We start from the raw sequence: 25,959 nt of genomic DNA, 5'->3' as shown, positions 1-25,959 counted from the left end.
GATCATTCATTTGCATGTCCACTCCTTAGATGCCTGCAACAACCAAAGCTGGGCCAGGCCAAAGCCAGGAGCTTGGAACTCCATCTTACTTGGAACTCCATCTTATTCTACCATGTGGGTGGCAGCTGTCCAAGCACCTGGTCATCATCTGCTGCCCACCCTGGGTAATGAGCAGGAGGCGGGATAGGAAGCAGAGCAGCAGGGACTCTAGGCAGCACTCTGATACTGGAGGCAGGCGTTGTAAGCAGCAGTTTAACCCACCTTGCCACAACACCTACCCCAAGACATTAAGTTTCTTTCTTTTTTTTTTTTTTTAACAGGCAGAGTGGACAGTGAGAGAGAGAGACAGAGAGAAAGGTCTTCCTTTGCCGTTGGTTCACCCTCCAATGGCCGCCGCGGCCGGCGTGCTGCGGCCAGCGCACCGCGCTGATCCGATGGCAGGAGCCAGGAGCCAGGTGCTTTTCCTGGTCTCCCATGGGGTTCAGGGCCCAAGCACTTGGGCCATCCTCCACTGCACTCCCTGGCCACAGCAGAGAGCTGGCCTGGAAGAGGGGCAACCGGGACAGAATCCGGCGCCCCAACCCGGACTAGAACCCGGTGTACCGGTGCCGCAAGGCGGAGGATTAGCCTAGTGAGCCACGGCGCCTGCCAAGACATTAAGTTTCTAAAAATTTTCTTTTGAGGGGCCGGCGCTGTGGCGTAGCAGGTAAAGCCACCGCCTGCCATGCCGGCATCCCATATGGGTGCCAGTTCGGGACCTGGCTGCTCCACTTCCAATCCAGCTCTTTGCAATGGCCTGGGAAAGTGGTGGAAGATGGCCCAAGTCCTTGGGTCCCTGCACCCATGTGGGAGACCTGGAAGAAGCTCCTGGCTCCTGACTTCAGATCGGCACAGCTCCGGCCATTGCAGCCATTTGGGGAGTGCACCAGTGGATGGAAGACCTCTCTCTCTCTCTCTCTCTCTCTACCTCTCTCTGTAACTTTGTCTTTCAAATAAATAAAAACAAATATTTAAGAAAATGTTTTTGGGTAGTATAAATCACAGAGTTCTCTCTTAAAAATGTTGGATGGAAGGAGCGTGTTAAATTTCACATTGCTAGGATATATTTTTTCTTTCTTTTTTTTTTTTGACAGGCAGAGTGGACAGTGAGAGAGAGAGACAGAAAGGTCTTCCTTTGCCGTTGGTTCACACTCCAATGGCCACTGCGGCCAGCACACTGCGCTGATCCATAGCCAGGAGCCAGGTGCTTCCTCCTGGTCTCCCATGCAGGTGCAGGACCCAAGCACTTGGGCCATCCTCCACTGCACTCCCGGGCCACAGCAGAGAGCTGGCCTGGAAGAGGGGCAACTGGGACAGAACCGGCGCCCCGACTGGGACTAGAACCCGGTGTGCCGGTGCCGCAGGCGGAGGATTAGCCTATTGAGCTGCGGCGCCAGCCTAGGATATATTTTTTTCTAAAACTGCTCTTAGTGATTGAAAACATTGTTTTTTATGTTTCTCAACTGCATAGCGAGTTTAACACTCTCCAAAACAGAGGCACTCAATGAATTGGTTGCCTTTGGCAAGGTTTCTTTTTAGTTTTCATTAGATTGATAAGTAGGCATGAAAATTGAAAATTACTAATTTCCACAAAAGTGAAGATTATTTGAAGTATTTGATACAAAAACAAACACTACTTTCTTAAAAAGTATATTATTATCAATTATTAAGAATAAAGAAATGAAGATGTATAAATAAAAAAATTAAAAAGATTTATTTGAAAGGCAGAAATACAGAGAAGCAGAGCCAGAAATATATATATGTGTTTGTATATATATATATATATATATATACACACACATAGTGAGAGTGGGAAGGGGAGTGAGAATGAGAGGAAGGGAGAAAGAGAGAGAGTCGCCCATATGCTGCTTCACTGTCCCAAATGCCTGCAACAGCTAGAATTGGAGCAGGTTGAAGCCAGGAGCCTGGAACTCAATCTAGGTCACCCATATGGGTGGCGAGGACCCAAGTACTGGAGCCATCACCTGCTGTCTCCCACATGTGCATTATCAGGAAGGTGGGATAGGGACAGAGCCGGGGCTAGACCCCAGGCACTCTGACGTGGGATGAGGTACCCCAAGTGGCGTCTTAACCACTGCTTTGAATGTCAGTCTCCTCACTCACTCCTTTAACTCCAATAACCCTGAAGTGTATTTGGGCTACTTAGAATTTCAGACTTTAAGAATTTTCCTATGCAACTCACATTAAATTCTTCGCTTCCAAGCATTTTCTCTTCATGTTGAGACTTTAGGAGAACTATTGCTTGCTATGATTTTGTTTTTGTTTTCATCAGAGTGCTTCATGCACATAATTTAAGAGTTAATTCAGTGCTAAAAGGCTTGTTATGAAATATAGCAGTCCTTCACCCCTGCCATTCTCCACACCCAAGAGGCAGCTGCTTTCACTTATGTCATACAGATGCCTTTGGAATTTACTTTCATATCTCTAAATCACATATCTGTGCACCTTGTCTCATTCTTTCAGTCTTTAGCTTTAAGCGTAACTGGCCTCTTTCCTGCTCTCCTATCTTCCCCTTTCCCTTTCCACCTCACCTCATCCTGGGCATATTGTAATTCTGGCGACGTAATTATGACTATATAAAATCTAGTCATAGCCTTGCCAGGTAAAATGTTGGATTTCCATCTTCTTTCTGAACTCAAACATTGTTTTTCTTGAAGTTAGTAGCTTTCTTTGGTAATTTAGTTTCCTGTGTTATTTCTGTTTAATCCCGCACTCTGAGTCTCCTAGTGTAATTTTCTTCGTTCTATAGTCAAATGCATTGGAGACTTCAGTGATGATATTAAAAAGAAAAATCTCCCACAGAATGTTCTAGTCCTGCTCCAGCCTGGGCCTGCTGAAGCGTGGCCATCCAGGGACATCCGTTTGCCACCATCCTGGCATTTCCTTTCCCTCCCTTTGCTTTAGATCCTCTGTTGTCTGGATTCCAAGTCATTGTCCTTCTGTTTATTCTCTTATTTTAGGGATCGCATCTTCTAATGTTTTCCTGGAAAAGCAGGAGACTTTTAAAGGCCCATGTTGCTGAACGTGGCTTTCTGAATTCTTTGCTTTTAATGTTGATGGTTATAGAATTATAGGCTGGACGTTGGTTTTGTCCTCAGAATTTTAAAGACACTCTGCTTCTGACTTCTAGCTTCAGATATTCTGTTGAGACATCCACTGCTATTTTGGTCTGATGTGAGTTTTGAACCTTTGACTTTCAGTCCTCCTGGTCCAGTCCTGCGCTTCATTCTCTTCTGTCTGTCTGCCTGTCCACAGCCCTGTGCCTCCTTGTCTTGGTGTCTCCACTTCTTCAAATTTACGGATTCATGGTAGTCATTGTATTTCACAGGGTAGGGGTCAGCACTTCTTCCAGACCGATTTCCAACAAATCCTCCTCCGTTTGGCTCCACCTTCAGCCTCGTTCCTAAGCAGCCAGAGCTGACACTATCTGAGCATCTGAGGGTGGTGTGATGAGTACGCTGTTCCCAGCTCCCCAGCATTCAGCGTTTGGGGGACAGCTGAGAACTTTTCCATCCTTCTCTCTGCTTTGCATTCTCCAAAGTAGACTTGCGGTTGTCCCCTTTTCATTTTCTCTGGGTTATGCCTTTTAATATCTCCCTCTGTGATTTCAGAAAAGTATCCGATAGGGGACAAAGGCATGTTTTTAATCTGCTTCCTTAGGGGGAAATCGTGGAGATGGTGGTAGTGAGAAACGAGACCATTTCAACAAATAAATGTGTCTTTAAGAAGAGGACTTCCTTGATATTGGATTATTTTTTCTGTGCACCTGTAATGAGTGAAGTAACCTTTTCAAGGGAGGAATGAATCCCCTTTGCTTCTGTTGCCTGATGACTTACCAGGAGCTCACCGAAAGCTTGCATAGGAAAGTAGGATGTCATACCCTTCCCTTCTTCCACACGTGCTCCAAGGGACAACAGGACGAGTAGAAACCTGTGCCAGTCATGTCATTCTGTGGCCGACCCAGTTATTTTTAAGATAGCTTTTTAGTTCTTTTAAAAAAGAAGTGTGTTCCCCACCCTTTACATGCATCCTGTTTTAATTTTCCAATAGAGATGTTTTCAAATTTTACTAACGGTTTTTTACCAGACAGCCTTTGGAATCGTAAAGGGTGCAGAAGAGTGACACTGTTGGTGTTAGATAAAGTTTTCCACACTAGTCATGATTACATCTATTTGACAAGTCTGAACTGTGCACTTGCTATGTACTAGGCCCTAGGTTAGGCTTTTTAAAGTGCAGTGATTCTTCTTGTTCTTATGAAGTTTATATTCTAGTAGATTCTGCTTAATAGCAATGGCTACCATTTAAGTAATACTTAAAGTGCGTTTTACCTTACTGCAGGGCACTGCAAGGTGATTTTAACTTTCTCTTGTACAAATAAGGAAACTGAAACTTAGTGGTCTAGCCATGTCATCTGGCTGGTATGTATACCAGCTGGGACGTGAAGCCAGGTCTATTTTAACTTAAAGCCCATATTCTTCTATATTTACAGTTTTAAGAAAAAGTCAGGAAAGAAATTGTACCTGTATTATTTTCTCTAAATTTCTATTACTTAACCTAATGATGCAACCATTTATGAACTTCAAGGTATTTATTTTCACTTTGAGACATTTGGTGGGAAAAAAAACCCTAGAACTACTAATGAATTGTGTCATTTTAGGAGTGTGCCCTATCATTAGAGGGCCTTACTAGATACGGATTTTTTTCCCTTGAACATATGTTTATGAATAAAACTTATTTGTAATACACAAATTTTAGTTTAATCATAGTAGAGCTTAGCTATTCAAGGAACTCTGTATTAAGTGATTTTTTTAAAGCAAACAAAATAGTTTGTAATGTAAGTGATTACAATCTAATTTATTTGTGCATGCACTCATTTTCTTATTTTTCATTTGTTTAAAATCTTTAGTTGATTGTAGCTCAGGACAGACAGGGAGTCTGCATATTGCTGTCTTTCTGTAGCTTTATAAATTGTATTAAGTATTTGAAGGTGCACTGGATTATTAGTGTAGTACACAAAAAAAGTACATGTTGGGGCTGGCGCTGTGGCATAGCATGTAGAGCTGCCGCCTGCAGTACCAGCATCCCATATGGGCACTGGTTCGAGTCCTGGCTGCTCCACTTCTGTTCCAGCTCTCTGCTATGGCCTGAGAGAGCAGTAGAAGATGACCTGGAAGAAGCTCCTGACTGCTGGCTTCAGATCGGCCCAGCTCCATCTGTGGCGGTGATCTGGGGAGTGAACCAGCAGATGGAATACCTCTCTTTCTCTCTGCCTCTGCCTCTTTGTAACTCTGCCTTTCAGAAAAATAAATAAATCTTTTTTAAAAAGTACATGTGAAATAGAGAGGTAATATTTTCAAATAGAAATGTATAGGTACAAGTCAAGGGGCACTAACAAGAAACTCAGTTTAAATTAGAGAAACCCAAAGAAATACTGAAAATGGTCTTTTTAGTTGGTAAACTGGTCTTTATTTCCACTTACATTTATTGAATAGCTTTCCTGCTGATATGCCTGGTATGCAGCGGATGGTGACTCAAGTGCTTTGGTTCCTGCCACCCTAGTAAGAGACCCAGATGGAGATGCTAATTCTTATCCTCAGCCTGGTTCAACCCTGGCTGTTGCAGGCATTTAGGGGAGTGAACCAGCAGAAGGAAGATCTCTGTCTATCTCTCCCTTTCTCTCTGTTGCTCTGCCTTTCAAATAAATAAGTATATTTGTTTTTTAAAAAGGAGCAAGTTCCTTCGCAGCTAGAACAACAAGCATGGTCAGGCCATTGAGTCAGCATTGTGACCTGTGGGCAAGGCAGCTGAGCAGTTTAAAACCAAAGCCCATGAGGCCTGAAATACAGCAGACACCTGCTATACCGAGAGGAGGAAAGCAAACGATCAGACTGGAAAACAGTGGTGAGGAGGAAACCCTGGCCCATCGCAAGCGATGCACAGGAGCAGAGGCCAAGTGGACATGGGACTGTTTTGCAAATTAGCACAGAATAGGGTTTACATAGTGTTTTATGGGTTTTTCCAAAGCACTTCCATGTATATCAAATGAACCTTGACAATTACAACAAAAGCTGTATTTGTGTCATCATTAAATAGATGAGCAGCATGAAGTCAGGGCAGTGAAATGATTTGCCAACCATCACACAGTGTGTTTCAGACCTGAGTTCGAACTTAAGTTTTCTGACTGCAAACTCAAAGCTTTCCCTACCATTCTAGAATGAAAGCATACATAGAGGAGAGAGAGTGACAGCAAAGGTTGGTACAGGACACCTCATAGCACCACAGACATTGAGAAAGTAAGAAGTGGGACACACACATGCTGATAACAAGAGGGGAGACATGGGTGTACATGTTATGTTCTCAGTAGTGTTTAGGATAGCAAATGATTGGATATGGAAACGTGATATGACTGTACCCTTCATACCATAACGAATCTTGGCACAAGCTTAATTCTTTGCTAGCTTCATTCTATTGAAACTGTGGATAAACACTATGCTGTACAGATGCTTCAAACTCAGCCATTAAATAGAGTAGCGACAGTGATTTTCTGTGCAATAATTAATGAGGATGACATTATCAAGGACACAGATCTCACAGAAAAAGGAAATTTAGGGGTAAATGCAGTTGGTGTACATACATTGTGTTAAGCATGGATTTGACTTTTAACATTTGCTTGAAGTTAGAAGACTGGATGTTTCACACTATTGCAATAACAACAATGGAGACAGCTGACCATGAAACTGCACAATCACATGTAAAATATTTGAATTATGTTTTAGATTGAATTTATTCTAACAAGGTTTTATAATGTTGATGAGACTTACATTCAACCTGAAGGTCAAGTGAATCACTGTTTCGGAGTGTTAATGGGATAAAGACAAATTTTACATGGGAGAACGTTTATCGAATGGAACCACTGGGAATGTGAAAGATTACACCATTTGTGGGTTTTCCCAGAGTTCAAAGAGTGTGTGAGTTGTCCAATGGTTAGTATTCTCAGTTTTGAGTTTGAAACGAGAGATTGTTTAAAATATTTATTTATTTATTTTATTTGGAAGGTGGAAAGACAGACATACACACACACAGAGAGAGAGAGAGAGAGAGAGAGAGAGAGAGATCTTCCATATGTTGGTTCACTCCCTGAATGCCCACAACAGCTGGGGTTGGGCCAGACAGAAGTCAGGAGCGCAAAGCTCACTCACGGTCTCCTGTGTGGGTGTTGGCAGCTTAAGTGCTTGATTCATTGTCTGTTGCTTTCTGGAATGCACATTAGCAGGAAGCTGAAATTCAAAGTGGGGTTGAGACTCATACCCAAGCCTCTGATATGGAGTGGAACTGTTCTAAGCAGCAACCTAATTGCTGTGCCAAATGCCCAGCCCAAGAAATTTTTTTTTTTAAGATTTTTATTTTCTTTATTTGAAAGGCAGAGTTACAGAGATAGAGGGAGGAACAGAGACAGTGAGAGACATATATATAGAGAGAGAGCACTTCCATTCCCACTGGTTCACTCCCCAAATGGCTACAAAGGCCGGGGCTGGGCCAGGCTGAAGCCAGGATTCCAAGGCTTCATCTCCCACATGGGTGTTGGGGCCCAAGCTCTTGGGCCATCTTCTTCTGCTTTCCTAGGCAGATTAGCAGGGAGCTGGATTGGAAGTGGAGCAGCTGGGACTTGAACTGGTGTTCATATAGGATGCTGGCATTGCAGGAAGCAGCTTAACCCACTGTGTCACAATGCCAGCCCCAAGAGATTGGTTTTAATATATATGCTTTATGTATGCGTTCCTGTGAATGCCTAAGTAATGGTATTGCTAGTTCATTTGAATGTTTATCTCAAGAACTCCAAGGTGGTGTCATGCTTGTTGTTATTATATTCCTGTTTGAATCCATAGGCCTTACTCAGGTACTGCATATATTGGGTACGTCTGGGCACTTTTCCATCTCACTGTGCTGGGAGCTGGTGCAGCTCAGGCATTTGCAAACTGATTAGTGTCTCCAGGAGGCAGGAAAGGAGAGCGATGACTCAAGTGGGATTTGAAAGGATATAAAATCACTCCAAAAATCTTCATGGTTATACCCAAGGGAAAATCAGGGTATCTCTTATTCAGCACACATCATCATTATCTCTGTCCATGTTTTGTCTGTGGAGATACCGTGCCTTTTCAGGGTGCTTTGGCTTTCAGTGTAACCAGACATCAATTTTGAAAAGAATTTAGGTTAAGAATCTGAGAGAGCAAAGGTATCTCATGGTGTACTTTTTCTCTGGAGTTTTACTGTCTCCTAGGGTCTTTTCTAATCAAAGATAAGAAAATTGATCAAGCATATCATTACTGAACAGTTGGTCTCTTTGGAATGTAAGTGCAAATATAATATTTCCATGTATAAAAGTCTCTTAAGTAAAGCATTAAAGAGTTTGGAGAAAAACTCACTTGGAGCACTGGGTTTGCAAAATTTCTTTTAATGATCATTTCAAGTCTGCAGTGTTTAAGGCCTGGAAATAATGGTGCTGGGAAATGAGATGTGAGTAGTTTGAAGCAAACCAAGAGTGCTACATATGCTGAAAATAGAAGTACCTGTGATATGGGATTCTCTTAACAAAACACTACTTTATCTTTTAAATCAATTATTCTTTTCAAGCTGGGTTCTTGTGAAAAAGATAATGCAGTTGTACATTTCTTATTTTTTATGAAAGAAGTATGAAAGAACCAAATTGAAACTAAGAGCAATGATTTCAATTTTTAAATCTTAAGGATGTATCATAGGAAGTAGTAGAAAATCAGCCCAATTTTCTCTATTTTCTATACCTCCTTTTTTGAACAGAAGTTATGAGCAGGGGCTGGCACTGTGACGCAGCAGGTTAATGCCCCAGCCTGGAGCACCAGCATCCCATATGGGCACTGGTTCGAGACCTGGCTGCTCTACTTCCAATCCAGCTCTCTGCTATGGCCTAGGAAAGCAGTAGAAGAAGGCCCAACTTCTTGTGTCCCTGTGCCCATGTGGGAGACCTGGAAGAAGCTCCTTGGCTCCTGGCTTCGGATCAGCACAGCTCCGGCTGTTGCGGCCAATTGGGGAGTGAACCATTGGATGGAAGACCTTTTTCTCTCTCTCTACTTCTCCTCTCTCTGTGTAATTCTGACTTTCAAATAAATAAATAAATAAATAAATCTTTTTTAAAAGAAGAAGTTATGAGCAAAGAAACTCAAGGTTTGATTTCTCTTGGTTCACAACTAAGTCAGCCAGCCAACCTATTATTCCTTTTCTGCTGCTACCCTAGTTCCACAATTTTTTGTTTAGTTACCCTAATTAACACCTTTGCTTTTCTGCAGGAAATTTTTTTAAAAGAATGTTTGGTTATTTCTATTTTTATCTACTTATAAGCCAGAGTGAGAGATTAGGATGGAGGGGAGGAAAAGAGAGGGAGAAAGAGAGGAAAGAGAGAGAGAGACTCTTCCATCCACTGGTTCACTCCCCAAATGCCCACCTCAGATAGGCCTGGGCCAGGCTGAAGCCAGGAGCCCAGAACTCCGTCTGGGTCTCTTTGAGTGGCAGGAGCCCAGGCACTTGGGATGGCATGTGCTACTTCCCAGGATGCAGTAGCAGGGAGGCATATTGGAAGCAGAACAGCTGTGACTGTTCCGGCACTCTAAAAAGGGATTTGGGCATCTCAAGAAGTGGCACAATGCCTTGGCTTGTAGATCATTTTCATCAAATAGAACATTTTTTTTTATAATGTCCTTCACATCATGTCACGTACTAGTGGAGTTCCATCACACTTAGAATAAAATGCAAGATCCTGTCCATGGTGATGTGTCTCTTTGTACTTGTCCAGGACATGCACTCGCACTCCCTGTCCCCATGCCAACCCCTTCTATGTTCTGCTTACCCTTGAGTTTTGAATCTAACTGGCTTACCCTATAAGGTGGCACTTGAGACCTCCTCTTCTTGGGTTGCTTCCTCTCAAATCCTAACAGCACAGCCACCTCCTCCTCATGGCAGATTCACCTTAAAGATCCCCCTCATGAAGCGCCCTTTTCTGTTCACTCCCTGTCACAACTACCATTCTGCTTTGTTTTCATCTGTCCTTATACATTCCAAGTTTTTAGTGAGCACCTACTATGTAAGGAGAAGCACAGTAAAGTGCTTGCCCTGCAAGGAATGTTCATTTCAGTGAAGGGCGTTGATCCGTGATCATCGCTGTCCATTATCCTCACCCCAACCCTACACTGGCAGTGACTGGGAAAGATTCAGGAGCACGATGATGTCTTACTCCTGCTGGGATAACGGGAGAGAACTTTCCGACAGTCCGTTCTTGCCACACTTGTTCTGGGTGCCTCTGGAAAGTCATCTATACAACTGGGGAGGTGTCGAGTAGGGACACGGGAACGCTACTACGATGGCTTAGCCCTCCAGAACATACGTGGCAGTCTTGAGCAAGTCACGTCTGCTTTCACATTAGTTTTCATTTGTGATATGGGATGAGCTCATTTGGAGCACAAAGTTCTTCAGTGAGTTAATTATGAAAGCGCTTGATAACTGGAACATTATCCAAAACTTGCTACTCTTGGTGTCTAATCATAATAGTTTTCCCTTTAATAATTTCCATGCTTGGGTACCAGGTCTCTGAATTTACATCTCCTTGTAGCTGGATATGGATCTCTATGTTGTTCAAACAAAGGGAATTTTTTTCATTTTCTTACAGAACTAGTTACCCCTGCCAGGTTCTCTACTTTGGTGAAAGAAGTCTCCCCCATCAGTTTCTAAATCCATCCAGTCCTATGTGTTGTCAGGTTTTTCTATTGCTGTATCACTGTGGCTGGTCTTTCCCTGTACTTTGCAAGGCCACTAAGTTCAGCTCCTCATCTCACATCCCTTCTTTGCTGCCTTCTAAGGGATCATTACCACCTCCTCAGCCTTTCCTGCCCAAACCTGTTAGAACTCTGCCATTATTTCTGCTGTGTATTATGTCTTTCTGTTTGAAAGATGCCACCCTCTTACCTTTGTGATAGATTTTTAAATCCACCAGTGTATTATTTCAAGTCTACCATAATGTGCCCCAGTCTGCCTCTCACATCTCTCCTATCATTGCTGTTTCGTACCACCTCACTATATTTCCTATTTCCTGACCTCTGCAGGTGTCTCTGCATTCTTGTTCCTCTCTTTTTAAATTTGCCTCGAATTTTCTTCTTTGCTTTGTTCTAATCCTCCTCACCTTTTGGGAACCTGCACCATTCTCTATTGCATACAGATCCTGAATTTTTATCTTCACTTATACTTTTACCATTGTATTCAACTTCATGTTATTGATTTCCCTATGCAGTTCTTATCTTTTCATGTTCAAGAGCCTTCCTTGTATAAGAAGTGACTATTTATTTTAAAGTCATTGGTAATTGAGATTTTGTTCCATGTTGTGCTTTTCTAAGAATGCAGAGGAGGTCCCCATGACTAGAAGAATCAGTTAAAATCTGCTTATAGGTAGGGCATTGGATTTGTTGACTTTACTTTATGAGCTTTAATAGAAGTTAGGTCCAGTTTCCAGGAGAACTTGTTAAACTACAGCATGTAAATTCTTATTTGACACAAGGAAACTACTTGCATTTATAAAAGATTGTCCTGTGAGATGACTGATAAACCATGGCCCACTTAGGTGAGTATTGAATGCTCTCTGGAGGTGTTTCTAAATTCCCTGAGATTTTCTCCATTTGCTCCCTGAAAACTTGCCTGTGTTTTCTTATCCTGAGAAAAGCAGACCGCTGAATAATATTTAATTTCTCCGTGATGACAACACTTTCCTTGATCCTTGACTAATGGCATACTTTGCTGTTTCCTTGCAGTACTTCGGAAGTTTGCTTGTCATTTTCTGTGTAGAGCTTGCTTGTGGCGTTTGGACATATGAGCAGGAACTTATGGTGAGTTCAGAATGAGTTATACCACAATCTCAAACAGTATCCAATTCAGCCTTTTAAATCAGACATTTTAGCAGACCTTGGCATGTGATTATTGATTTTAGTGTTTATGTGATATGATGACAATTTGAATAGCCCCATAATTCTGAAAAATAACATTTTCTTTTATGTTTCAAAAGCACAGTTTAAAACCATAATTTGAAATATTTTCTTTAGTGTATGCCTTTAATTCCATGGAAGTAATAGACTAAAAATCGTTTATGTTCTAAAATAATTAGACCAACTTGAGTTAATAATCGCAAGGATTTGCATTTGCAGCACAAATTTGTTTGATAAATAATTTGACAAATAAATTTATTTGATAATGTCTGACCGCCTCGATAAAGTCTTGTAAAATGCCCTCTAAAGCAGTCTACACATACCTAGAAGGCCCCGTGTGTCTCCTGTTTGCAACAGGCTGAACCATCTTCCACTTTACGAAGAAGTGTGTTTGAAGAGTCGCTGTGTGTTTACTGCACTTTAGAAACACTCTCCTAGTTTGAGACGTGGCTCCTTGGAAATAACTTTTCAGCATTTTTCTTTCATTTCAAGCAAATGAAACCACGGACCAATTTTTATAGCTCTGTTTGAATGAATGAGGATGAGAATTTCTCCATCGTAAGATCTGACCAGTTATGGGTGGTTTTCAGCTTGCATTTCTCCCTTGTTCCAGTTGGGTCCCATTCCTTATTTAAAGGTGGCTCACTTCGTGGGTGTCAGTTTTTGCATTTCTAACCAGTGAAGTTGAGCACTCTTGCCTGTCTGTGAATGCAGCCTGTTTCTGTGGAGGCAGCTCAGGGTTTTCCATCATCAGTCCCGTAGAGTAATTCCGTTTTAGGAATACAGTCTCTGGACCCATATCCAGCAGGGCTCATCCAGGACAATTCTTTAAAATATGCACGAGGGGCTGGAGGCCAGAGGTGCTCAGTGAGAATGGGGGGGAAAGGCAGGGCAGGAGAGGGCTGCCCTGGGCATTTGTGTTTGTCACAGCGAGTCTTTCACATTTTCAGATTTAAGGACTCTTAAGAAGATAGGACGACGCGTATTTTGTATGTTTCAGGGAGCAGAGAGGCGTTTGGCCGTTGTGTAGTAAAATGAAGTCCTGTCTGGTACTGATGCAGCCCCAAAGATTCTGTGTTGATCTGTTGCCCTGCAAGGCTGCTTTGAACACTAAGTGGTATGCAAATGACGCCCTGGCTCTGTGCTACTCCCAGCCTATGAAGACCATCAAGAAGGAGGGAGAGTTTATCAGAGACTGAAAAGACAGGTTCTCACTAGTTTTCTATGAAGTCATGAACTTTCTCCCCAACAAAACCTCCCATACACGCAGGGATTCTCTTGCTGTCCTTGATAATCATATTTTCCTGTTGCCCCTAGAAACTTTGTATATTGAGGGGAGAGAAAAAGGAGCTTGGTTCCAGGGACTGGTTTTCTGTGCTTCATGGGTAAGGAGACAGTGAAATTTTTTCCTGTTTTCAAATAGCAAATTCATCTCCTTGCCATGGAAGCTGCAAAGACTAAATCTTATATAATTACTTTTTTTTTTTTTTTTTTTTTTTTTTTTTTTTGACAGGCAGAGTGGACAGTGAGAGAGAGAGACAGAGAGAAAGGTCTTCCTTTGCCGTTGGTTCACCCTCCAATGGCCGCCACGGCAGGCGCGCTGCGACCGGCGCACCGCGCTGATCCAATGGCAGGAGCCAGGAGCCAGGTGCTTTTCCTGGTCTCCCATGGGGTGCAGGGCCCAAGCACCTGGGCCATCCTCCACTGCACTCCCTGGCCACAGCAGAGGGCTGGCCTGGAAGAGGGGCAACCGGGACAGAATCCGGCGCCCCGACCGGGACTAGAACCCGGTGTGCCGGCGCCGCTAGGCGGAGGATTAGCCTAGTGAGCCGCGGCGCCGGCCTATAATTACTTCTTGATCCCCTTCTTTCAGCTTTTGGTTTTGTTCTTTTTGGTAATTTCAGGGTTTTTAGAAATGAGTTTATGCTCCATGGATTTTAAAGTGGATTGTGTACTCTATGTTTCATAGTAATATTTGATCAATCTCCTAATTATAACAAGTTCAAAATGAATTAAAGTGTTTGAAAGGGACTGTTTTGATCCTAATATAATTCTAAGAAAGATGAGGAAACTGAAAGGAATTTATCCTTGTTTAGATACGTACGTCCTTCTGCTCTGTGGAGGGACTGTTTACACTCAGCCTCTGAGTCTCGCGGCCCTGTGCGGGTGCAGAGCACCGCTTCAGTGGAGGGCACACAGCGCTGTTTTACTTGCGTAAATCTCACCCATTACATCACCAAGATAGAGCAAGGACTGTTTAAAAGTGTAATGTGGTGTGATTTTTTTTTTTTTACATTTGTCACATTTTTTATTGCTTCTGCACTCGTAACAGTGTGAATGAAAAGTGCCATTAAAGTTTATTATCTGCCAAATTTTGCAGAACTCTGCCTTTACATAGAATGGGCTTTGTGCTTTGAGCTGCTCCTTGCAAGGAACCAATCAATGTGTATGTTAGGTTATGGCTGGGTTCCAGGACTCTCTGCCAGAGCCTCAAAGGTCTCCTCTGTTTCCTTGCCACATTTGGTTTCAGATTGATTGTGGTTGCCATGAAGACACACTCTATATTTATTTTAGAACGTAAAATTTAAACAACCAATTGTTACATTGACTAAATCGGGAGACCTGACATGGGCTGCTACCCCATAATTTCTGTTTTACATGGACAGATGCAAACTTCCTCTTCAATATTCCTTCTGTAGAAGAATCTGTCAATAACGTGCTTTCAGCTGATGCATGTCTTGTGAGTTTTTTTCGCTTCCATTTACTTTGTGCTCAAAAGGGTAGAAGATAATAATAATCCATAGTGAGTACCTTGAATTTTGGTTAGTTTTGGGCTGGTTGAAGCCATATGAACTCATAGTGTCCCCAGTTAGCCCATCATTTGGGGAACAGAATTGTGTGTCCATATATTTGGGTGTTTTCCTTTGTGATGGATAAAAAAGAAAACCCAACAAATTAACAAACAAAAGTTGAGGAATTATTTCCTGCAGTCAAGAAGTTTTAAATTACTTCTATTGATATTACTGTTTTAAAAATAAGATTTCGGAGCCGCCTGCATGTGGGTGCAGGTTTGAGATCCGGCTGCTCCACTTCTGATCCAGCTGCCTGCTAATGGCCTAGGAAAGCAGCAGAAAATGGTCCAAGTGCTTTTGATCCTGCACCCACGTGGGAGACCTGGAAAAGGTCTGGGCTCCTAGCTTCAGCTTGGCGCAGCTCCAGGCCATTGAAGCCATTTAGGGAGAGAACCAGTGAGTGGAAGCTTGGTCACTCTCTTTCTTTCTCTCTTTCTTGCTGGAACTCTGCCTTTCAAGTAAATAAAAAATAAATCTCTTGGGGCCAGCGCTGTGCACAGGGGTAAAGCCCTGGCCTGAAGCACTGGCATCCCATATGAGTGCTGGTTCTAGTCCCAGCTTCACCTCTTCCCATCCAGCTCTCTGCTATGGCCTGGGAAAGCAGTAGAAGATGGCCCAAGTCCTTGGGCCCCTGCACCCTCATGGGAGACCCGGAAGAAGCTCCTAGCTCCCTGGCTTCAGATTGGTGCAGCTCCAGCTGTTGCAGCCATCTGGGGAGTGAAGCAGCGGATGGAAGACCTTTCTCTCTGTCTCTACCTCTCTCTGTAACTCTGTCTTTCAAATAAATAAAATAGATCTTTAAAAAAAATACATCTCTAAAAAAATAGGACTTCAAATTTGTCCCCATATTTTTACTCATCTCTCACGTTTCTCTGTTTTTTCTTGATCCTTTATGCCATCTATTGTATATCAGGCCAAGCTGAATTTAGGCCATAAACAAAGATAAATTAAAAATAGTATTTATTATAATATACCCCCGGCTGGCGCTGCGGCTCACTAGGCTAATCCTCTGCCTTGCAGCGCCGGCACTCCGGGTTCTTGTCCCGGTCGGGGCGCCGGATTCTGTCCCGGTTGCCCTTCTTCCAGTTCAGCTCTCTGCTGTGGCCAGGGAGTGCAGTGGAGGATGGCCCAAGTGCTTGGGCCCTGCACCCCATGGGAGACCAGGAGAAGCACCTGGCTCCTGCCATCGGATCAGCGCGGTGCGCCGGCCGCAGCGCGCTGGCTACGGCGGCCATTGGAGGGTGAACCAACCGCAAAGGAAGACCTTTCTCTCTGTCTCTCTCTCTCTCACTGTCCACTCTGCCTGTCAAAAAATAAAAAATAAATAAATAAATAAAAATATAATATACCCCCAAGTGTCTGTGGGTGATTGTGTTTATGAATCTATGAGTAGGTGGTGTCTGAGTGTGGTTTTGTTTATTGCTGTCTTACTTTTTATCTACAGGTTCCTGTACAGTGGTCAGACATGGTTACTCTGAAAGCCAGAATGACGAATTACGGCTTGCCTAGATACCGGTGGCTTACTCATGCTTGGAATTTTTTTCAGAGAGAGGTGAGTTCTACAGTTCCTAGGGTAGATAGTAGGGAATAAATGATATACTTTAAAAACAGATGTTCCAAGCTTTGGTTTTAGTAATTTTTGTGCTGAAAAAGTGATCCTATGATTGAGTTACCATTGGTGTGATTTTTTGTTGTTATTGAGAAATACATGAAGCAACCCCATGCCTGCTTTTCTTCCTGTGTATGCCACTTCTTAGTTGGTTCTTAAAAGTCATTTTGCCGAGACCGGCATTGAGGCACAACAGGTTAAGTTGCTGCTTGTAATGCCAGAATCCCATATCATATTGCTGATTCAAGTCCCAGCTCCTCTACTTCTCATCCAACTTCCTGTCAATGCATCCTGGGAGGCAGCAGATGATGGTTCAAGTATTTGGGCCTCTGCCACTCATGTGGGAGACCCAGATAGAGGTCTAGGCTCCTGGCTTTGGTCCAGTCCAAACTTTGTCATTGTTGGCAGTTTATGGAAGATGTCTCTCACTCTGTGCTTTACCTTTCAGATAAGTAAATAAATATTGAAAAAAGACATTTTGCTAGCCTACTATGAAGTTTCCTCTTTATGAGAATTCCTTGATGAATATTCAAGTTCTATTTGAATAGATCATTATTCCCAGCTTTCTCAGCTATCCATTTTTTAAACAATTTTAAGTTTTTGTTTGTTTGTTTGTTTGTTTTTGACAGGCAGAGTGGACAGTAAGAGAGAGAGACAGAGAGAAAGGTCTTCCTTTTGCCATTGGTTCACCCTCCAATGGCTGCCGCGGCCGGCGCACTGCGCTGATCTGATGGCAGGAGCCAGGTACTTCTGGTCTCCCATGGGGTGCAAGGCCCAAGGACTTGGGCCATCCTCCACTGCACTCCCTGGCCATAGCAGAGAGCTGGCCTGGAAGAGGGGCAACTGGGACAGAATCCGGCGCCCTGACCAGGACTAGAACCCGGTGTGCCGGCGCCGCAAGGCGGAGGATTAGCCTAGTGAGCCGCGGCGCCGGCCAATTTTAAGTTTTAAAAGATTATTCTCTTTTGGGAATCAGTGCATATATCATTAAAGGCATGAGCTTTCCAGGCAAAAAGGCCTTGGTTCAAATTCTAGCTCTAATGTGTACTATTAATTGACCTTCTGTAATTTACTTCCTTGTCTCACTTTCCTCTCCTGTAAATTGGGATCATAAGAGTACCTGCTTGGGTTGTTGAAGAGATTAAATAAAAATGCGGATTGGCAGTACCATCATGAAGTATAGGTGCTTTTAGTCTTCTTACTAAACTGCCATGTAGCACTGTACCCAACCATCTTCTTCAACAAGGACTATATTTAATGTTAAATAAAACATTATAAGGCCGGTGCCACGGCTCAATAGGCTGATCCTCCACCTGCGGCGCCAGCAAACCGGGTTCTGGTCCCGGTTGTGGCGCCGGTTCTGTCCCAGTTGCCCCTCTTCCAGTCCAGCTCTCTGCCGTGGCCCGGGAGTGCAGTGGAGGATGGCCCAGGTCCTTGGGCCCTGCACCCCATGGGAGACCAGGAGAAGCACCTGGCTCCTGGCTTCGGATCGGTGCGGTGTGCCGGCCGCAGCTGCCATTGTGGGGTGAACCAACGGAAGGAAGACCTTTCTCTCTGTCTCTCTCTCTCTCACTGTCTACTCTGCCTGTCAAAAAAAAAAAAAGTAAACATTATATTTAAATTTTTTAAATCTGGTGACTTGAAGTTAGCCATTCATCTTGCTTCCAGCCAACATCTTGTCTCGAGCAGTTTCCTTGTGATTGAAGGGACATTCTCAGGTGATCAAGATTCTGTTTCCTTTCATGTATCTGGACGAAACCAGAGCAGGGCCATGGAGCGTTTGAGAAATGGTGCCCTCTGTGATAGGTCACCAGCTCTCTGCTCAGTCATCGTATCCTAGTCATGGGCAGGAATTCAAGTCCAGGCCAATCTCCAGGACCTTTGTTTCACAGTGGTTGAGATGGTAAAAATGATCATTGTAACCCAGGTTTCCTGTTGGTGTCAGTGCTTCCTGACTTTGTTTACTGTGCATGTGTACTAAAAAAAAAATCACGAAGAGAAAATAAGGGAAGCCCTTAGGGAATTCACGGTGAGCTGTGTTCGGCCACTGTCCTGGGAGGAGCTCTCCAGGGCACTTTGTTTTTCTGGAACTTGTAGTGACTGTGATGATCCAAACAAGTTTGTTTTTTCCTGATGGTAGTGTGTAAGCACTGCTGGTGACACACCCTTGTTCCTAGAGCTGTCACATGGTCAGATCTGCCCTGTCTCGTACTCCGTTTCACATAAAGGGAGGTGGTTCGTACCTCTGAGGACCCTGAACCAGCTTGTTAGTGCCTCTTACACTCGTTTGCAATGAATGCCATAGCCAGACACCACAGACCGGGACTTCAATAATACAGGTTTCTTTCTCCCAGTTTTAGGGCTTGGCAGCAGTCAGGGATCAAGGTGTTGGTGGGGTTGGTCTCCGCTGAGGCCGCTCTCCTTGGCTTGTGGATGGCCGTCTCCTCTCTGTGACTTCACGTTGTCTTCCCGCTGTCCATGACTCCGTTTAGATTTCCTCTCCTGGAAAGGACCTCAGTCCTGTTGGATTAGAGCCCCTCTCCCGTCCCCTGCTCCAGTGTCCTTATTTTAACTCTGCGAAGACCCTATTCCCACATTCGGTCACACTCTGAGGCCCCAGGGGCTTGAATTTCAATGTAAGAATTTGGGTTAGGGGAGGACACATGTCAGCCCATAAAACCCCTCTTCCGAAATACCTCATGGAGCTGGGAATGACCTTGCCAAGCCCAGTTTTCTGACTCATCAGTCAGTGAAGCTTGATGACTCATCAATCACCTTGTAATGGACTCTTCCTTAAGATTTTTTAGGCAGCCTACCTTTGGTTGGCTGGGGGGAAGGGGAGAGTGTTTGACTTCTTGGAACACCCACACACCCACACCCTATACAGCAGTGCCTGGATTCAAATCCCAGCCCTGCTCTTGTTTCCAGCTTCCTGCTAATGCACTCCCTGGGAAACAGCAGGTATTGGCTCAAGCACTTGGGTCCCTGTCACCCACGTGGGAGAACTGGGTTGAGTTCCCAGCTCCCTGTTTTAGTGTGGCCCAACTTCTGCTGTTCCAGGCATTTGGGGAGCTCTTTGTTTCTGTCTGTCTCAAATAAATAAACAAATTAATGAATTAAAAATCTAGATTTAAAAATATATTTATTTATTTTACAATAGTGTTTGGAGCATAAACTTTGGAATAAATAGGTTCTGCTACATACTAGCCTGTGACTATGGTGAGTTGTTTGGCCATTCAAGGGCTTTGTTTATTCATAAGTGGAATGGTGATTTCACTTTCTAGAACTTGACACAGGGTAAGTAAGAGTGGTGCTAACCCACAATGTGGAATTAAAGCAGGTAGGGAAATGACAATGTGATGTCACCACAGTAATGTGTTGGCATGGTATGGGACTTACCAGGGAGTTTTCAGGAAAAGTTTCAGTACAAACTCTATCTTCTCTTGGAGAAGAATGACAACTATTTAAAAAGACAAAAAATAAATTATTTAAAAGAAACTTCAACACAGAACATGATGTGCTTAACCTGTTCAGAAAAGGCAGCTATGTGGAAGGAACACCTCACTTCCTGACACGGCCAGATGAATGGGCTTGTTCCACTGTGCGAGGAGAAGGAATCCTCCAAGAGCTGCCCTTGTGTCATCAACAGAGAGAGGGCTTGTGTCCTTAGCCAGTTAGAGAAATGAGTCTTCTCTAAGAGTAAGGATTTAAAAAGACTAAGTTGGAAATACAGTAGTTTTTTTTTTTTTTAAAACCAAGTGACGTCTTTTTACTTTATATTTTAAAGGATACTCAGTAAGTTATGTAAACTACGTAATGTCAAATTATGTTTGATATACTTGCTGATGGTTGTAGTATACTCATGGCTTTTAGAATTTGACTTAATTTGTGATGCTTATGGTCTATACATAGCTTTTAAAGCAAGTGTACAAAAGATAATACTAAAAAATGTAAAAAAGGGTTTCAAAATTTTAATATTAAATCTTTTAGCAATTCATCATTAATCATCCTTTAAGATGATTTGATTTCTTTTTAAAAATTAGATATTTAGGCATGTGTAGAAAATGCAAAACAAATGCTAGTGGTTTTGCTTGTCTCCTTTTGCACAAGAAGTTCAGAGTTTTTCAAAATTGATTTAAGTTAAGTTTTGAAGGGATGATGGATTGTAATATTTTAAGATGCAGGGCTCATTTTGGGCATACATTGATCTGTGGGGCATAGCTGATTGCCCTTGGCTAAGTTCTCAGTGACTGCCCTGTTCCGTGAAAGAGATAAGAGGAATCGTCCCCTATCCAAGGGCAGAAAATTATTCATCATGGCTAATTGTTTTGAATCTAATCTATAGGTGTCCTGAAGCAGTGCTTCTACACCTTGACCAGAGAAAGCTTTTGCGAATCTTAGGAGAGATGAGACAAGAGAAAGTATATTTTTCTTATTGTAAGAAGTGCAATATAGCTTTTCCTAAGTTTTACTTTATTCGTGTTATAGGTGCATCATTTCTGCAGATATAGTGATGGAATATGGTGGTTTAGTTCAAGAACCTCATTCAGTTGAGGGAAAATTAGTTGGCCAAAATTTTGTTCATTTTCTAAAGTTTTTGGAAATTTTGCTCATTAGAGAATCCAAGGCAGGTAACCTTTGCGATGTGGGCTTTGATCAGTCAGTTGTTCTATGGAGATTAATTGTGGAAACTCATGATTCAATATGTTGAGGAATTAAATAGTGACTAGGCAATATACAAATTTGACTAATTACTCTTTGTCATTAGAGGTTTAATAATAAGATAGAGGATTTCCACTATTTGGTTTACCGGTGTGTCTATTAAATCTGTTAGGGCAAGATGCCCTGTGCAGGTAGGGGATGAGCCTTAGTCGTGCCTGATTGGTTTTATGTGCTGTGGACATGATGGTTCAGACTTGTTCCATTAGAAGGCAGTTCACCGTTGGTTCCTTTACTACACTGCTCTCATCAACGCAGATGATATCACATGTCCTTAATGTGGTGGCAGGAGTGAGTTTAACTCTGAGAAATCTAAGGTTTAATCTGTAAGCCATAATACATTTCCATAGTTTCTGAGCCTGGGCGTTGACTCCCTTGCAGTTTAAGTGCTGTGGAGTGGTGTATTTCACCGACTGGTTGGAGATGACAGAGATGGACTGGCCGCCAGACTCCTGCTGCGTGAGAGAATTCCCAGGGTGCTCCAAACAGGCCCACCAGGAAGATCTCAGTGACCTTTATCAAGAGGTAAGACCCTACGTGGTTAGCTCACCATGGATAAAAGTGTTCTTATAGTAACTGAAGAATCAGCAGCATGCTGGTGAAATTTCCTTTTCTGTCTAAATATAAAAGGCTTTAGAATTTGTCTCTAATCTGTTTGGAGGATCACAATAAATGTTAAAAAAATCAATATAAGAATCTGCATGCCCCTCACATTTTAACACAGATGAGTAGCAAGGACTAGTTGGAATTTGAACTGTTTTGCTTAGAGTCAAGTTCTGTGGCTATCTTCTGGGGATCCCTTGGAAACAGACACATGCAGACAGGAGGCTCAGAATTTGGAGTTCCTGGGTAAAATGTGTATTTTAGGGCTTCCACAACAAAGCACAAATGGGAGGAAAGCCCTCACTAGCCTTAGAAAATACTAGGTATTGCTCTTTAGTGCCCCCTGCTGGCTTAAGATGGCTGTTGCCAATTTTAATTTTCTGGTTAAGTTTTATAAATTAGGATTGAAATCCTAATGTCAAAAACAACTGCATATTTTTGTCTTCTGGAAGACTTTATCACAACCATTATTTAGTACTTTTTTTTAGCAGAAGTTCCCCTGTTTCTTCATTTTTTAGTGGTGATTTTCACATTTTGTAAGCAGTGGAATCCTTTTCCCAAATTAAAATTTAGACCTACACTGTCCAGTATCATTACTGATACCTACAAGCGGCTATTTCAGTTAATTAAATTACACTAAAGTGTCAGTTCCTTAGCTCCACTAGCCACATTTGAAGTGCTCGACAGACACTTGTGAGGCTGGAGGCTCCCATACCGGGCAGTGCAGATGTAGGACATTTCCATTACTGCAGAAAAGTTCTACTGGGTGAGTCTTCATTCAGAATGGAAAGCTAAACATCTAGGGGCCAGCACAGTGGTGCAGCGGGTTAAGCTGCCACCTGCAACACCAGCATCCTACATCGGAGTGTCGATTTGAGTCAAGGCTGCTTTGCTTCCCATCCAGCTTCTTCTGCTTCTTCTTCTTCTTTTTTTTAAGATTTTATTTATTTATTTGAAAGGTAGAGTTACAAACAGTGAGAGGGAAAGACAGAGGAAGGTCTTCCGTCCATTCCCAGTCTCCCATGTAGGTGCAGGGCCCAAGGACTTGGGCCATCCTCTACTGCCCTCCCAGGCCATAGCAGAGAGCTGGATTGGAAGTGGAACAGCTGGGACTTGAACTGGTGCCCATATGGGATGCCAGTGCCACAGGCGGTGGATTAACCTACTGTGCCACAGCGCCAGCCCCCTCTCCCCTCATCCAGCTTCTTGCTAGTGCACCTGAGAAGGCATTGGAAGGTGACCCAAGTGTTTGGGCTCCTCCCATGCACGTGAGAGATCAACATGGAGCTCCTATATCCAGGCTTCAGCCTAGCCCAGTCCCGGTCATTACAGGCATTTGAGTAGTGAACCGAACCAGTGGGTGGAAAATCTCTTTCTCTGTCTCACTTTCTCTCCCTGTCACTCTTCCTTTCAAGTAAATAAAATAAAATCTCATATTAAAAAAATCTAAATCAGATATATGAAAAGCTACTCAGGATGGGGATAGGAAGGGACAGGATCATTCCCTAGATCTACATTTCCCTGAGTTCCTTGGCTTCACAAAGCACTATTGAAGACCTCTGGCTTAACATAGACTAAGTACTCTCCCATATGTGATATAATGACTATAAAGAGTAACACTCTGAAGTGAAATGCGTCAGAATTTATAAAGTATGCATTCTTGTATGTTTCAAGATAATTACCTTAGGAAGTTCTTTATTTTTCCCCAGAAATACTATTGTTCAAAATATCTTTTACATTGACTAATAAAGTCAGTTTGTAGCTTTGTACAGTTATTTCATGCTATAAGTTAATTAACTTGAATGCTGTAGTTAATGAACTAGAAGAATGCTATATCATCTACCGAAATGATCCATTGTACTCATGTTTTAGATATGAGTAATATTCGGCTGTTAAAAACATTCATCTTGGAGGACAAGGTTATAACCACTTTTAAGGGCTACAAAACAAAAGTGCCTTGGGCTAGGAAGACATGCCCCGAAGAGTGTCAAATGTTTTTGTTAGTTTTGAATATTTCCTTTTTTTTTTTTTTTTTTTTTTTTTTTTTTTACTTGAAAGAGAGAGAAAGACAACCTTCTGCTGATTAATTTCCCAAATAAATGCCTGGGAACTGGAAACTCAATATTGGTCTCCCACAGAGATGGCCATTACCTCCCAAGAGGCATATTAACAGGAAGCTAGAAAATAAGTGGAGTTGAGGCTCAAACCCAGGGACTCTGAAGTGAGATAGAGGTGGCTCAACTGTTGTCTTAACTCCTGTACCAAATGCCTGCCCCTTATTATTTTTTTTAAGAGTTTTGGGATTGCATTAGTTTGCTGGAGCGTCTGTAACAGTCTTACAAACTGCATTCCTGAGATGGATGGAATTTGTTGTCTGCCAGTTCTTGTGGCTGGAATCCACCATCAGTGTGCTGGCAGAGTTGGTTCCTTGGGAGGGCTGTGAGGAAGAATGTGTTTGCTGCCTCTTCCCAGCTTCTGCTGCTTTGGGGTCATCTTTCCTGTTCTGTGTCCTGTAGAAGCTTCCCCCTGACCTACACCCTGCATCATCCTGTGTGTCCTCCTTGTGTGTGTCCATCTCCCAGTTGTATTGGAAGCAGCCCACCTTTCTCCAGCATGAGCTCATCTTGAGTTAATTACATCCATGGCAGCCCTGTTTCCCAATCAGATCATTCTGTGCCCCTGGGTTAGACCTTCAACATATGAATTTCAGGAGGGCACAAGCCAGTCTGTGACAAAAAATACTGAAGCAACTGAATAACCCTGATTGTTTATTTAAAAGGTAATCAAAATACTTTTTTTCTCCTACTTCACACAACTACAAAGAGTTTGGATGTTATCGTTTTGAACATACTGTGTTTAGCAACATTTGGCTTTCAATGAAAAGAAATATGCTAGGTGTAGTTTACTGAACAAAAATTGTTGGACCAGTATATCTAGGTTCCTCAGTGATTATGCCACATTTTTTTAATTGTAGGTGAAAGCTAGAATTAAGGCACATATGGTCTACAGAGCAAGTTGGAATTAATTCTGATTTTAAATTATGGATTTAGTTGATACTAGAGAGGATCGACCTAAAACTGCAACAAAATCCTGCTTATCTCATAAAACAGAAGCCAGTACTTAATATTCTGTGATAATATGAAATGTAAACATAATTATAGATACTTAAATACAATATAATTCACTATTATGTGTTAAAGGAACAGATGATTACAGTTTAGATATATGTATAGACAAGTGCATTACAATCAAGTTTCTTAATGTGAATTTAATCCATGTGTTAGACTTTATCAGTTGCAAGTCAATATGGGAAATAATTAGACTTCAACACCATAATGTAATAATTTCTACCTGTTTCAATAATTAACAATGATGATGTGATTATAACCAATATCACTTTATGAGATTGGCAAGACCTAAGCCAATTTGCCATATCTTCCAACAGAGTCTGAATATGCATACTTTCTCTTCAATTTTACATTCTTTAGCTGAAAAGTGATCAATTAACATTTAATATAATTTTCTTGTAAAAATGGAACTCATTTCTATTAGTTTGCTACAGTTTTGACTAATAGTACTTTTATCATGGGATGTTTTACTTTCAGGATGTCTGTAATTGCTTATTCCATGATTTTTTTGGGGGGAGGAGTAAAAACCAGCTTTTCATTTTATCTTTTTTTTCTTAAAGATTTATTTGTTTATTTGAAAGGCAGACTTAGAGAGAGAGAGAGAGAGAGAGAGAGAGAAAGAGACAGAGAGAATCTTCCATCCATTAGTTCACTGCCCAAATGACCAGAACAGCCAGGGATGGGCTGGGCTAAAGCTAGGAGCCTGGAACTCCATCCTGGTCTCTCACATGGGTGGCATGGGTCCAAGCACTTGGGCCATCTTCCACTGCTTTCCCAGGTGTATTATCAAGGAGCTGGATGGAGCATCTGGGCTTTGAACTGGAACCCATATGGATTGCTGGCATAACAGGTGGTGGCACAACTCGTTGTGCCACAGTGCTGGCCCAGTTCCATGAATTTTAAAGTTAACGAAGCCACACTGTTGTACTTGTGCATAGTGCTAGCACAGATCACTTTGAAAGTTTTCTCATGTTTTCACGGAAAGACATGAT

The 25,959-nt window shown here is 42.5% G+C and overlaps 1 protein-coding gene across 4 annotated transcripts in view; it reads left to right on the top strand.

Moving 5' to 3' along the window:
- TSPAN12 (tetraspanin 12) overlaps positions 1 to 25,959 on the top strand; it is a 90,441-nt gene that overhangs the window by 41,149 nt on the left and 23,333 nt on the right. For 2 of the 4 annotated variants that reach the window (XM_008258287.4, XM_017342721.3), the window contains 3 exons: positions 11,886 to 11,960; positions 16,353 to 16,460; positions 21,618 to 21,761. In XM_008258287.4, coding sequence (XP_008256509.1) covers positions 11,886 to 11,960; positions 16,353 to 16,460; positions 21,618 to 21,761 — 327 coding nt within the window. The remainder of the gene's footprint in view (positions 1 to 11,885; positions 11,961 to 16,352; positions 16,461 to 21,617; positions 21,762 to 25,959) is intronic. The other 2 variants (XM_017342722.3, XM_070071254.1) reach the window with 1 other exon arrangement.

Source organism: Oryctolagus cuniculus, chromosome 3 (genome assembly GCF_964237555.1).
Source record: "Oryctolagus cuniculus chromosome 3, mOryCun1.1, whole genome shotgun sequence".
NCBI lineage: Eukaryota > Metazoa > Chordata > Mammalia > Lagomorpha > Leporidae > Oryctolagus > Oryctolagus cuniculus.
The sequence above is the reverse complement of the archived record's forward strand: the minus strand, read 5'-3'. Positions and strand labels throughout refer to the sequence as shown.